The sequence below is a fragment of the Dermacentor andersoni genome, chromosome 9 (genome assembly GCF_023375885.2).
Source record: "Dermacentor andersoni chromosome 9, qqDerAnde1_hic_scaffold, whole genome shotgun sequence".
Taxonomy (NCBI): Eukaryota; Metazoa; Arthropoda; class Arachnida; order Ixodida; family Ixodidae; genus Dermacentor; species Dermacentor andersoni.
Genome location: NC_092822.1, coordinates 8,548,272 through 8,563,299, shown reverse-complemented (window position 1 = coordinate 8,563,299; position 15,028 = coordinate 8,548,272). Strand labels below are relative to the sequence as shown.

General features: G+C 51.0%; 1 protein-coding gene across 9 annotated transcripts in view; it reads left to right on the top strand.

Annotated features, from left to right (window-relative positions):
- Nucleotides 1-15,028, top strand: part of shot (dystonin-like protein short stop) — a 306,414-nt gene that overhangs the window by 96,175 nt on the left and 195,211 nt on the right. For all 9 annotated transcript variants that reach the window (XM_055068483.2, XM_055068486.2, XM_055068482.2 and 6 more), the window contains exons 2-4: nt 1,168-1,229; nt 10,341-10,430; nt 12,774-12,944. In XM_055068483.2, coding sequence (XP_054924458.1) covers nt 1,168-1,229; nt 10,341-10,430; nt 12,774-12,944 — 323 coding nt within the window. The remainder of the gene's footprint in view (nt 1-1,167; nt 1,230-10,340; nt 10,431-12,773; nt 12,945-15,028) is intronic.

Here is a 15,028-nt window from a genome sequence, read left to right as displayed (position 1 = left end):
GCCTGGTTGGTTAGAATTCGTGGTTTGAATGTGTAAGCGCTATATACTGAACGAGGACGTATAAAGAAACAGACACAGCGCGGCGTCTGTCAGGCCGTCTGTTGTGGCCAGCCTCGAAGAGGGCATTCGTGCGCATGAGCAAGGAGACAATCCCATTGACTTTTTCATCTGTTAAATGATGACGTCATACAGCTCGGGGACGACACGGAACTTGCAGGGGCGACTAGTAGCCGACTGCCTAGCCATTGCTGCGACATTTGAATATATATAGATAGATCGACTTAGCCGTCGTTTTTATTTACAGTGTACATGCGTGCGTAACATGTGAACCAAATACCCTACTCGAACTCTCCGCTATGATCGTGGGAATTTTTGCTCCCGATTGATTGGTCACATTGCTGCAGCGACCGCAGGAGTGCTGTGCGAGCCAGTTTCTACAGAAATATGCCATACGTTGCGCTGCCATGCGCGAGGTAGCGCGTTCGATTCCCAGCCGTGGCAGCCGCATTCCGAAGAGAGCGGAATGCAAGAACACTCGCTCGCCGTGCATTTGGCGCACGTTAAGAAATATGATCATCTGGTGGTCAAAATCAACCCCGATACCACTACTGCGGCGTGCCTCATAAGGACATCGTGATGTTGGCACGCTAAATCTCAGAATTCAATTAGAAACCGTCGGCGTCGCTTAAATACCTTTCCGATTTTTGTCAAAATATTCCTTCGAGGAGGAGAGAAACGCTGAATGCCTGCAGATTTCAGTACGTGACGTTCCTAGCACTGACACTTTATTATTATTATTATTTTTCATATCCAAGCGTTGCCCAATATGTATTGGTTACCGATGTACGCTGCACTTAAAGAGAGGAACAGCTCTGCGAACACGATTGATGTCACGCATGCATTGAGATCTTGGTGTATAACGTAAATACCACTGTTAGCATCCCGCGGCGTTTTTAAACGTGACACATCCCACGATTGCGAGCTACATCGCCTCGTAGTAATTAATGTATCCCCTTCAGTCGGGTAATGCGGGTAAGCCAGCCCAGCCAGCCACCCGCCCTTTCCCCAGCCGGCCGGCATGTCGAGAGAATGCGAGAGTGCGTGCGTGCGTGCGAGACACACGGACCTCGATGCTGACGGCGCGCCTTCTGTTTCTCTTGTCCGCAGACGAGCGAGACGCGATCCAGAAGAAGACCTTCACCAAGTGGGTCAACAAGCATCTGATCAAGGTGAGTGGGCGATGCTCCGCAGCGGCAGCCGTAGCGGGCGCCTACATGCACGCTGCTTGTTGCCGCTGCCCCCTTACTTTCGTTCCTGCATGCATTGAAGTCGGCCGTGGCCGACAGAGCGGCTCTATTCGAATGCTACACATGCCTGCCTCTCTCTCTCTCTTTCTCTCTCGCAAGCAGCACTGGACCTTCCTGGAGGTCAGTATTTCTCTACCGCCTCGCTGTGTACGCAGCGGGCGGTCTGTATATATCCATTGGCGGAATGCCCACACTTTCTTGCTTTATTCTTTCGCCGGGGACACGCGGCCCACTCGGTGTAGTACTACTCTCTTGGGATCGCCGCCGACGTGTTTCCTTCGCCTTTCTTTCTTTTTTCCTCATTGCCGTCCTTTGTTGATGGTTTCATTTATCGCAGCGCCGTGGGCACCGGAGGCGCGATGACGCCGGTGACGTCACGGTGTGCCCGCCTTGCATCACCAGAAGGAAAAGGCGGGTGCCTTGTATCGCAGCTCCGTTTTTATGCCGTTGCGTGCCGTGGGTGGTCCATGTGTCATGATACTAAACATGATACCCCTATATGCTCCACGATACCGCTTTGACATGACAGTCCTAAACTCGCGTTACCCAACTGAGCTGCCGTACCAGCGCTGCAACGGCGGTCCGGACAGTTGCAGCTGCATCCGTTTTGCTTCACAATAGGTCTACCGTACGACCGGGTTTGTTTCTGTGCTGTAGTATGTTAAACCCTGTTCGTTTGACCGTATTGGTGGGAAAGCATCGTCACTGAGGCTGTTGATCAAAACGCACAATTGGATTTTGATCGAGTGTATGATACATCGCGCAGGTAGTCTGTACCCTTTTCGAGTTTCACGAATGGATGCCACTGAATTAAGAGTCCCGGCCTCTCCACCTTCCAAGGGCCATTTGTGCCTACATCCGATCTGGTGCGAATTAGAGACCGAGATCTGTTCATGCCGTACGCGCAGTGCCACAAATGTCGGAAGACGACCTTTTCACGCGCCCTGGCGTACATCCTTAAAAGGACACTGGCGAAGAACAGCGAGCTAAGGTTTATTAATGAATTTCGCCTGCGCAATACCAAAGCGTCACTCTTACCCTGAGAAGAGGCTTGTCTATTGTTATTATTATTATTTGCTTTGAAAGCATACATACGCGTGAGACGAAAGCGCGGAGCAGGCTGCCGCCGGAAGGGGTACCACGCGCCTGCGCCTTGAGGAGAAGACTGAAATGAAAGAAGGAAAGAAAGAGTGAGATGAGAAAACAGAATAAAGCGGAACGCATGTCACGCAAACTGTAGTGTAGGGCGGTTCACTGCAGCTGACGCTGTGCTAAGAATCAAAAGAAACGATGTCTGAGGTTTTGTCATTTGAAAGCAAACACTTCCTTCTATAAATGTAAGAAGGGCGCGACGAACTTGATCGCGTCGAGACGCACAACCACTGGGGTAACAACATTCGTCGAATGTCGTGCACCGCAGGCCGAGGGTCGCAACGAGCGCAGGACATGTCCAGCTGTGTGGTATGCGCGGCGGAGAAGCGACGAACGAGCGACAGTCGGCGTCGCGTGCCGCTTTCTCGCGCCAGGTAGCCGTGACGTCGTCGATTCCGATGGCGTTTGTTCTGATGTGGTCATTTGCTTATCCGGTAAAGACGGAATGCGCCGAATTCTAAAAGAGATCCAAAGGCTTATTAACCTTGCAAGTTTCTAGAACTTGCTCGCCAAAACGGCCCACATACAAAATATATACCCTGAAATCCGTCTCATTGACACGCACTGGCGTTGTGGTTGCAGCGTGAAAAATCTGATAAGCTTGGTGCTCGTTTTCTTTCCGTATTAATGACCCTTGTGCGCTAAGGTTCTGAAAGAACTTTTTGTTGCGATAACAATTATATGGACACCCCAGCGCATTTCTGCCATCGCCGTGCGGTTCCGTGTGAGTGAAAGCGTGTGGGCCGCGATGTGGCGGAAGCGAGCGCCACCTGGAAGTGTTTCAAGGAAGCGGGCGCGCCGTTTCGTGGACTCCGAGATATTTACGCGTCGGCGTGCGCAAATGACGGACGCCGTCTCCGTTCTATGCATTGTAGAAACGTTGGAAAAGGGATTTGTTTGAGTTTTCGCGTAACAGAATTATGTTTTCTCGTATATTCAAATTACAATCCGATAGCTATAATGCCTGTAGGTTGTGTGTAAGTCGTAGTTTACGATTTTTCTACGTATTTTAGCTTGAGAAATTCAGTTAGTTCAGTCGATTCTTTGCGTCACATAGAAGGCCTCGGTGCATTAAGGGTATTTTATTATTTGTTTTAAAGGTATTTGAGGCTGGTCAAGCTGCTACGAGCAGCTTTTTTTCCCAACTTTACCCCCGCAAGGCTGTATTTAGTTTTTGTGAAAATAAAACACACGCACACGCACACCGGACGCGGGGCGCCGACATCGGATTTTCTACGACACTGGCTTTAGCTCGGGTGCTCCTATCTAAATACATGTAAAAGGAGAATTCGTTTATCTCGGCAACCACTGCACCAAATTTGACGAGGTTTGTTGCATTTAAAAGAAAAACATAGAATGTAGTGACTGATGGTTTCGAATTTTTTATTTAAGTCCTCAATTTTTTTATTAAAAATTGGCAAAAAATCGAATATTTTCAAAAGACGAAACTATCAAGTTTACAACTCTATAACTCAACAATGAAAAATTATAATACAATTCTGTGAATTGCATATAATAGTACATCTAAAGCGGACAAAATTGATATCTTACACATGAATATAAAAAAATTTAGTAGGATGGAAATACAGCTTTTGCACAACCATTGTAACCAACGTAACAAGTTCACGTAAGATGTAAAATGGCATATATAATTTGTCCGCTTTGAATGGTCGAGTGGATGCCGTTTACAGAACCGCGATATCTGTTCTTTATGCAGAGCTATGAATTTGTAAACTTAGTGCTTCTATTTCTTTTCAAATGGTCGAATATTTGAAAATCTTTTTAACAAAATTCAAGCCCTAAATCGAAATTCCGCTTCCAACAGTCACTAGAATTTAAGATTCTCTCTCAAATACAGCGAATTTCATTAAAATAGGTCCAGGGGTTATCTCAGAAAAAAGTTTATGCGTTTTACATGTATTTGACTAGGCCGCGTCGTAGTTGGGCCCTATAGCTAAAGCTTCCTCTAACGTTGTCGCCTTAAAAAAGGGGAGGGGGCGGAGGGCACGGCACGGGGTTCCAAAGCAGGTAATTGTGAGGTATCACAGGAGGTCGAAATGGGCGCTGTTTTTCCTTTTCTTTCTTTCTCTCTGTATAAGTAATTAACCACGCAAAGATTTTTCAGGTTCCGTTTTTCCCCCGGTAATGTTACTCCTTAGGGGCTCGTTTTTTTTTTTTATACTATAGAAGGAACTAATAGCTTGATTGATCTAGATTTGACTGTTGCGAGATAGCTTAGTTGCAAGAACGTATTGGCGGTGTATCGATGGGCGTAGTCGCCAGTCGACGGCCTGCAAGGAACGCGAGTGCATTATTGCGGTGTGAGGTCACTCTTGCGGTGACGTTTTGGTTGGAGGCCGCTGCATCCCAGCAGTTCGCAGCCTCGAATGCGACTGAATCCCTCCCATTTTAAGGACAGCGATGACAAGAATGGAACGGCTGTAGTAATTTTGTCTGCCAGCCCTGGTTGCGTGCATAATAACGACTCGCGTTATGGCTGATTAACAGCTGTCTTTATTCGTGGTTACAACTTTGGCCCGCTGCCCGCGCTCGGCGAGCCGTAGCGAGACAGACGAGGCTTCTTGAGCGTACGCGATTGCGTCGAGCTGCGCCAGTGCTTTTCGTGTGTGTGTGTGCTTTGATTGAAAGCGGGAGGCGGAGGAAAGGCGGCCTCATTTGCATGGCGCGATGGCAATTATGCGTACAATTGTCTCGCGGAAGCACGCCACTTTGCGCCGGAGCCGCTTCATGGATGCAGGACGGCAGACTGTGCGCACTAGTATAGAAGCGCTCATCTGCACTACACAGCCTTGTCTCTCTCCTGTCATCATTTTTATCTCGAATGAGGGGCGGAAAAAGCAGTACGGAAGGACTGCGTTAAGCAAATGCCGAAACGGCGCAAGTAAAATTGAAATGCATGACGTCGCACTATGGTTCTGGCACTGAGATCGAAATACAAGGATACGTGCAGTTCATAAGGGACGCGTTCATTAAAAAAATTAAATTATGGGGTTTTACGTGCCAAAACCATTTTCTGATTATGAGGCACGCCGTAGTAGAGGACTCCGGAAATTTTGATCACCTGGGGTTCTTTAACGTGCACCTAAATCTAAGTACACGGGTGTTTTCGCATTTCTCCCCCATCGAAATGCGGCCGCCGCGGCCGGGAACGCGTTCTTTAAGGCAGTGTCACTGTCATGTACAGTATGTTCGTATGCCTCCGATTTTATTTGTTCTTTCTCTATGTGGGTAAACCAATATTTTAATCTAAGCACGATATCTTGCTCGAGTCATTTGTTCGCGCTTTCTTGGCTTCCTTTGCCATGACTCATTCACAAGAAAGAAAGCTGGAGGGCCGTCAGCTGCTATCAACAATGAATCGTCTAGTACCGGTACTTCTGTGAACTACAGCAACACCATGCAGTTAGAGTTTTCGGATACTCCAGATTACGTCACGCGCGCACAGCAAAATGTGATCGATACAGTGCCAAAAAATCTAAATAAAAGCGAGGGCGCGTTAACAATCAACGTCACATCGATCGTCTGATGACGGGAATGAAAAGGGGCAGTCGTGTTGCACTTCTAAATTTATGCCTCAGTTTTAATTGTAATTTGTACCTCTATATCTACGCAATGCCCTAAGTGTTGTGATTTTATCGCTTGCTACGTCTGTCGCAAGCGTGGGGTGTACGGTCGGGGCAAAAGTGCTCTGGACGCCCGAATGGCGACCGGATTGCTTCGCTGCGCTATCTGCCGGCATCAGCCACGCTGTCAGCCGGATTCGGATTACCTCTGAAAATCGCTTCTATGGCCCGCTCTCTTCGCGGGCACACATCACGTTTGCCGCTGAATACTTCTGCTAAGGCGTACAGTTAGCAACTGCAGCAAGTTCCTGTGGCGGCCTCGCGGCCTGCACGCAGCCTTGTAACTCGGTTTCTTCGGTTGTTTTCGCTCTTAATTATTAAGTAAGCATTAAGCTTCGCAGGGATCGCTCTTGGTTTCGGTAGACACGCGGCAGTGCCACCATAAAGGCGGTGGGCTGGTAAAACGCGCGTTTATTCCCCATATATGAAGAAGTAGCCAGACAGCGAAGCCGGGAGAAGGAGCAATAACATTTATATTTTTGACGCGAAAGCGTCAAATGGCCCATTGAGCGGTATACAGCCGGCGTCTGTCAGCCGCGAAACGGCATCTAAATTCTCACTGGCTGCGACGCCACGTCACGAGCGCGCCTCGGCGGGTCAGAATCGTTTAAGGCGCGTTTATAGTCTGACGTCAGTTTTCGACGTGCGGGCGAGCGCTGCTTGCGACCAGTGACGCTACGCCGTTTGTGCTGCGCCAGCCGAAAGGCCATCCCCGCCACGTCGGACTATATTTTGCGCCGACTGCTGCAGCGTTGTCTCGTGAAGGGAGAGAGCATGTCGGAAGCAGGCGCTCGGTCCGTAGGTTTGTTCGATTCAGAAAAAGGTGCGCGGCACCACAAACGAAAGAGTGCAGGGGGTGCCAGTTATGGTGTGCCGGGCTGCACCCACTCGCTGCAAGGTTCAAGGGTGCACTGCACCGCGGCGGCACCTTGCCTTGCACCCCGTTCAATCGAGCACTGGAGTGCAGGGTGCACCGCTGCACCTCGGGGAATCGAAGGTCTAGGTGCAGGACACTGTGAATAGGTGCAGAAGGTGCAGAGAAACTTGGCTGAATCGAATAGACCTCGTATTAGCGTACTCTCTTTCTCTCTCTCTCTCTCTCACACGCACACGCGCACGCACACACGCGCGCACACACGCACGCACACGCACGCACGCACACGTACGTTCACGCAGGACGTCGGTGGCATGCAGCGTCCTTGATTTCCCAACAGTGTCGTACAGATAATTCGGGACTGCAGCCAACATGCTAACGTAGAAACTATACGAAAAAAAAAAAAAAAAAAAACTCGCACCAGTTTATTCATAAAGCTTTCGAGGGCCGCGAAATTCGAAACCGGCAGCAGTGGGAGACCCTGCTGCTCAGCTCAGACCAGCGAGACCAGGTTTGGGCCGTCTAGCTAGCCGAGGCAGCCGCTGAGACCCAGGGGCTCTCGGCTGTCGCTGCGTCCGTCCCCGTGATTGCTGGCATCAGTAAATGTTGACTCTCGATAACGCATACCCTGCAGCAAAACTAGAAAACATTACTCGCAGTCCGAAACTCGGAAGAACCGTTCAGCGGCGGCGTTCAATTGCACGTTAATGCTTTCGCATTCACAACTCGTGAGAAGTGCTTAGGTGCCATAGGATTTTTGAGTTGGAGGAATAATAAGGAAAATGGAAATGAAAAGTGCACGAAGGTGCATTACGTTAAGCTACGGCAATCGTACCGTCCGCTATCGCGGTTATTATGTGTGGTAGCTAAGCCTCGGGAGAGTGCTGGTCAGCCAGTTCCATGCACTCTCGCACTCTCGCACAGCCGTACGCGTTTTAAGACGGTCGCCGGGTTTAGCGGATTGTTCCTAATCCTCTGTGCGCAATGCGGTTGTTAGGTTGGGCACTCATGATGGCGGGATTCAGAGGTCGGGTTTAGGGTTAATTGCCTGCCACAGAGCTTATCAGGTAAGATCCGAGTATTACGCAGTGGTGTAGTCTTCTGGGTGATCGCGGGTTGGCTTCCGACGCCGCTTCTTAGTGTTCAAATATGATGGGTCGCGCAGCTGCAGTTTTCACCTCATAGCTCAGGGCCACTGAGGCAGAGTGTTCGGCACCAAATGAATGCCGATGATACTGACTGCTTGGAACTTGTAGGCGGGAGCTTTTATTTGCGCGAGTTCGTAGTGCTTAGTTGATGTGCCGGTAGTGTTGCGTGTGCTGTGTGTATAACGGCCTGTGTTCTGTCGTTTGTCCGCCACGTTGCCCCCGGAGCGCAGACGTACGCGTGCCTGCACGTGTGCAGTCCGTGCAGCGCGTGCCACTCGCCCGCCGTGAGTCTCTCGCTTTTGACCCTCCATCTTCCCGCATGCCTTCTGCCCGCCCCCAGAACCCGTACCAGTATTTTGAATTCGTAACGCTTTTCTCTTTCTCTGCGCTGCCTACTGGAAGCAGCGAAAGGTAAGTGCGCTTCGCCGCTCTCTTCTGGTGCCCGTGTGTGAAGCCTGCGAGCGAGTCGTGGCGCCGAGGCGCAGTCGCGATTTGTGCCGAAAAGTTGCCTTCGAGATCAAATACGAAACGGCCGCGTGAACTCATATTGTACTGTATCTCACTAGTTTCTTGCAACACTGTGGAAGCTGCATGACATTTCAGCCACTAGGAAGACCGAACGCCCCTCAAAATGTGTTCATCCGCGCCGTGCCGTCTGCTCAGCGTCCGCTTGCCTTCATGTTGATACGTGCTGCACGGTTGGTGGATTGACGCAACAAATGTCTTGGATTTATAATCGTAATCTGCGTTTACGTGCATGCTACAGCGGGATGTCGCTTCGTCCATACGCTTTCTCAGCGGTTCCTTGGGGCCTCCTTAGCCAGTAATAAGTGCGGATGCCCCTGTAAATATTCGCTCCCGCCGCGTCGTCTCCTCGGCGTCTATTTGGCGTTTGCTCGTCACCGTCATCACGTACCATACTAGAGCGGAGTAGTAAACAATGAGGCAGTGAACAATTGTGGCTTTATAGCGTTCCGCATCGCCATCGCATTACCAGTGCTAATGATGTGGCGCCATCTACTGATTGGAAGTGAAACCGCTTTTACTGTTCGGCACCGACTATGTGTAGTCCTCGCTGCGTCAAAACAAACAACTGATCTCAATAATTACGACAAAACACACCTAATACTTAGCATTCAGCGGGCGAAGACGTTTAGCGATGACGGATTTACCATTGAGTTCTTGCTGTCAGGGCGGAGAGCCACTGACAGGCGCGAATTTGTATGTAAGCGGGTGGTCTGGGTTGTATAGGTGCTGCCATGTTCCTACGTAATCGCGGTTAGGGTACAGTATACTTTCTAGTTCACTGTAGTTAGGGTGTCTATGCGGTTACCGGCGCTAAACAGCACTGTAATTCGTGGTATACGACGAGCATGCGCAAAGGGCCGAACATGCACGTATCGGTGTAACGTATTGTGTACCAAGCAAAAGTACAAATATCTAATCCCGTCAATAATCAATGCAGTTACGCCCGGAATTATATTACGCTGCCAAAGTTATCTACTGTGTACACCTCTTATACCTTCGGCAGTGCTGTAAGTTACTTGTGAGATAGTGTTGTAGTTGTCTGACGTTGCTGCCCATCTTATTGCTGAAGCGCTGCTTGTCCACAGTCTCAAATCATGAGCGCTTACTTCTGTTCTTGAGAAGTGCAAGAAAGTTCAGAAGCGACACTCGGGCAACATACTTTAGCTTACAAGATTGTACCGATAAACAACTTACTGGAGCAGTACGTTTCAACCTAATTATAATGGCACACCAGTGTCACCAAAATTGCATTTGACGATGGCCTAGCGATTCTTTGTTCTTTATTTTTGCTTCGGTTACGTTGGTTCTGTCGAAAACAATAAACTTTATTTTCATACCTCTCGACTTTGTGCGGGGGCCCAGTTTCTTTTTCTTTTTACAGTTGTAGTCACGGACACTGCGTACGGTTTTGATCACTGCTGCGCCATAATATATGCAGTACTACTACTACTACTACTACTACTACTACTACTACCTCCACTACATGGGTGACAATTGAGATGAGGAGGCTTTCCGAGTTTTTCTTGTGGCGCCTATTCTTCTCCTTAATGATAAGCCGATGCTCGCAGCATTTGTAATAGTTAGAAAGGATGTGCTTCTGCCCTCTTTAAAGGAGCCTGAACATGACTCTGGAGAAACTTGCGTTTTCTTTTTTTTTTTTTATCTCCTTTTCGCTATTCGCGTACAGGCCAACAAGCGCGTGGATGATTTGTTCGTGGACCTCCAGGATGGCCACAGTCTGCTCTCGCTGCTGGAGGTCCTCTCTGGTGAGACGCTGGTGAGTATCACTCCTCGCCCTACGAAGGATTTGTTCGTTGCTCTGTCGACGCGGCCGCCTGTGCAGTAGTTGGGCGCTCGAGCGCGCTGCGTAGTTAACCTTGTCGCCACGAGATGTTCCGCAGCGCTGGACCGAAGAACAATGTCCGTGACTGCTCCGTATTGAGCTTCTCAGTTTGCCTCGGAAGGCGCCCTTTACTTAGGCGCAGGACGTGTGCCATTGAAGCGCGAGACCGTTGAACTTGAGTTGGTGAGGGCGCGCGTTGTAAGCGATTGGCGCCGAAGGGCACGAGTGGGGTTCGACATCTCTGCGCGAATTGACGGATGTCTTCTTTTTCCACGCGTGCGTCAAGTACTGAATTGTAGTGCTTAGAGAGTGTTAAGGTGCGAGTTCTGGTCCGGGCAGGCGTTAATTCCGTTGCTGTTCGACACGAAGTGGGTGGGAGGCGTCTGCCACGAAACGCCTTTTCTCTCATTTAAAGTGTTGCCTCAGTTGCTCCCTCGTGTCGATGTGTGTTAAACACGGTGCGAGAGTATTTTCTTTCTTTTTATTTTACTTTACGCCTCGATCTTTCATTTTTTTAACGAACGTATACTTCGCGGCAGTGGCGATACCCGCACCATCCCGAGGCTACGATTGCCGGCTGTTCGGCTGCGTCCACTTGGTTTCCCGAATTACCGAGTCTTATCGAGTCGCCTGTCGGATGCTTCGTGACGTTTAACGGGAGCGCTCGATGCGTGCGCAGGCGACTGCAAGAACGTTTTCGAACTAGAGAATTCGCGCTAGCACATTTATTTTATCTCGTAAGCACGAGGTCGCGGGATAAAATCCCAGCCACGGCAGCCGCATTTCGATGGGGGCGAAATGCAAAAAACGCCCGTACGTGTCACTTAGATTTAGGTGCACATTGGAGAATCTCAGGTGGACGAAATTAATCCGGAAGCCCCTACTACAGCGTGCCTCGTGATCAGATCGTGGTTTTGGCACGTAAAACGCGGTAATTAGTATCTTTTAAAGTTTTTTTTTCTGTCTCGTCTTCAGCGCGCGCTCGTGCAGGCTGGAATTTAGTCGAGGTGTTGCGGGAAAGCATCGCGTGGCACCTCCCGATCCCGCGACGATGCCGCGTTCGAGTACACTTGCCTCGCGGATACGTGCCACGTCATCGAGCAAGCGCGTCGTCAGCGATCGCTTAGCTGCGGCACGTTTCGGTTAGCTGCCAGGCCAACCGTTCAGTAATTATGCCCGGGCGTGCCCCCTGCCGGCTCGTGGCCTTGCAGCCGTGCGTTCCCGAATGGAGTCGGCCAAGTCGGAAGCTGTAGCGAGCGGTCTCGCCGTCTGCATCCGGCCGCCCGTCGCTCGATATCTCTTGCAATAGGGAGCAGATATGCAGTCGGAATTGGAGTTTCCCTTCCGGTACCGTGTGCGTGGAAATTTAAGCGAGCAGGGATCATCGCTACCCGACCGGTATACGGGGCACAGTCGAGCAACGTTAGAGCTCTCGTTTCAGGAGTAATCATGGGTTTCGCTGCGATTACTACGAGTTCATGATCACAGTGGTTTTGTGACTGCACGCTTCTGACGTGCGCCCCACTGTTGTCTCGCAGCTGAACACTAACACCCCCCCCCCCCGCCCGTCGACTAATAACTAGTGGACGTGTCCTCTGTTATACGAATAATGCAGTGTGCACTGTACGCTTACAAAGACCCTTCGCTTTCACTGTATATCCGTTGCTCTTTCCCTATAGGATTTGCAGCCTCTTTAGAACGGCAGTAACCGTTGATAATCAACAACTAAGCGCTTGTTCCCATGCTGGGTGTCTGGCGTAACTTGAGCCAAACTTTTAAAATGTGCGAATGCCACTTAGCTGCACAGAACCAAGATAATGTTGTTTTCCGTCGCTTGGAGATACTCAGATTAACTTTTGCGTTCCGCATAATTGCGTAATTAGTGTTAAGTAATTAATGAACTTCTCAAATATCACCATTAGATTAAAAGTGTCCACGAGGAAATTGTAGAGCAACATGAAAAGCTCCCGATACAGCTTTCTGTTGCTCAATACGTGCTACATAAAAGTGTTTTTCTGAACGTGGGAGAAGCCCGCGAATACACGCAAAGTGCCTCGAGCGGCCCATCGGGCGGCAATCTTTCGTGTATTCGCGGGCTTCTCCCACGCTAAAAGTTTGGCTCAAGTTACGCCGGACACCCTGTGTACTTATCGAGTCGATGCGGTACGTGTCTTTGCGCGCCCGTTTTTCCATCCCAGCGAGACTCCCGAACAGGCGGCAATGTTTTACTACTACATGTTCTCACTCCTGTTTGGCTCTCGCCATTTCTCGTTGCAGCCCCGCGAGAAGGGCCGCATGCGGTTCCACATGCTGCAGAACGTGCAGACGGCGCTCAACTTCCTTCGCTACCGCAAGGTCAAGCTGGTCAACATCCGCGCCGAGGACATCGTCGACGGGAACCCCAAGCTCACGCTGGGACTCATCTGGACCATCATCCTGCACTTCCAGGTCAGTTCTCGTCTCCTCGCGCGTTTCGGCGATTGCCGCCGTCGAGAGGGCCCCGCCGTGATTGCGCACACTGCAGCTGCACGCGTGCCTTTCGCGTGGTGTCGTCACGCGCGGCGTAGGCCTGGCCGCGTGAACTTCTTTTCTTACCCACGATCCTCTCGAAAGAGTTTTCCCACGGATCCCGTTCGTATTTAGACGTCCGTTAACGAGACCGAGGTGAGATTCGAAGTGTGGATTACTTCGGAGGCCCATTCGACGTGCGCAGCACCGTTTGCGGACGTGCGCGTTTGTCTCCCCTCGGCGGCGGGAGGCGCCCGCTTCGAGGGACGACTAATCTTCGAAATGACGGCGACGCAGCGTTTAAGCAATTACGTCTCATAGCGCGGAACTCGCCCATGGGGCACTTTGGGCCGATTGCGCCGCGACAGTACGCGCGTGCGAGGAGGCCCACTGTACGGTGCCACGCCTGTTTGTGCCTCGTGTGACCGTTCGCGTCTGGATCGATGTTGGCCGAGGAAGGTGCTTTGCAGCTGCTGTGCGCGATTGGCTTGTTGAGACGCCCCTTTCCGCCTTGCTCTATTGCAGCGCAGATGTTCCGTCGATTATATTCATTCGTTATCACCGGTGGCAGTGAGTGGCCCTTGCTCGCGTTGACGGAGGCACGGTCTCGTGCGACCCAGTGGCGAACGACACAAAAATTAATAAAAACATGCAAGTATTCCTTACGTAATACGGGCTCCTGAAGGCTGTTCCAATGCTATCTATACCTAACGTTGTGGCGTTCGATCGTCCGCTGAGCACGAGTTGGAATGTCTCCCGCGGCAGTTGGAGCACCGCGGAGCTCAAAAACCCTCCCGTGCTTAGATTCATGTGCGCCGCCTTGGGTAAACGCGGACGGTCAAAATTAACCCGGCACTCCCCGTTGCGGTGCCTGTCAGGATTGGGGGCTCAATCCCATCGCTCGAGATCCGTTGCCAAGATTGGAGTCCGGCATGAATTCGAAGGTAGCTGGCCCATGCCGTCGTCCAACTTAAACACGCTGAGGACGTTGATGAAGGGGAGAACTGCTTCTTATCGAGAACGAGGAAAATGGGTTTATTTACAGTATTTAAATCAGTCTAACATGACTGCTTAAGAAAAAGAGTGTCAGTCCAACATGACTGCTCAAGAGAAAGTGTGTCAGTCCAACCTGACTGCACGAGAGAAGTGTATCGAGCATCCGCACAACAGCAGTTTTTATACACTCGGTCCGCCGGCGATACAAGGCGGCGCGAACGTTCGTTTACTCATTGTCAACTTGCCGCCGCCCCGCAGAACAGTTTACGTACACATCGGCACACACATTCTGATGCCCGGCGCCGGCGACAGAGGGGCGCCGTTCCGCAGAACAGTTTACGCCCACACACACGCAAACACACAGGTGCGAAGGTCTGGAGCCGACGTCAGAGGGGCGCCGTTCCGGGTACCTCGGAGACATTCTGGGTAGCTCGTTGTCCTGCTCATCTTCGTCGTGTGAGAAGCACGAAAAGACAGCTTTCCCGCGGCAGCTCGCTCACGCGTAGCAGATCAGGTTCGTGCTGGAGAGCTCTGGCACAATAGTTCGCCCTCCGAACTAGTTCCGGCACAACGGCGATGGGGCTGGAGGATTTGCGGCGGTGTCAGCACAAAGCCCGCTTCCTCGAACGTATCCTAGCTGAAGCGACGGAGAGTGGGGGATGCGCGTCTTGTCCCCCAGTCGAAATTGGGTGGCAATCCTACATTGCAGCTCGCCATTCTTAACATGCCCAGCAAAGCAGACCATCGTTCACCAAACGCCTGGCGAATGCAAGATGCCGTCTCGGATTAATTGCGGTCGCGTATGCGTAGCCGTCACGAGAGGGAGCTCCTGTTGTATGACTTCGCAGTGGTCGACATGCTGCCTCTGCGCGACCAGAAATCGATCCCGTGACTTCGCACATGGCAGCGGGGCCTCGCAGCCGTTGGGCCATTCCGGGGTCGGGCTTTGTTTTGAAGAACTGGACCCGCGCGCCTGGAATGAACCTTTTCACGTGACCTAATGCCGTAGTGGACTGCACGCCGTGCTG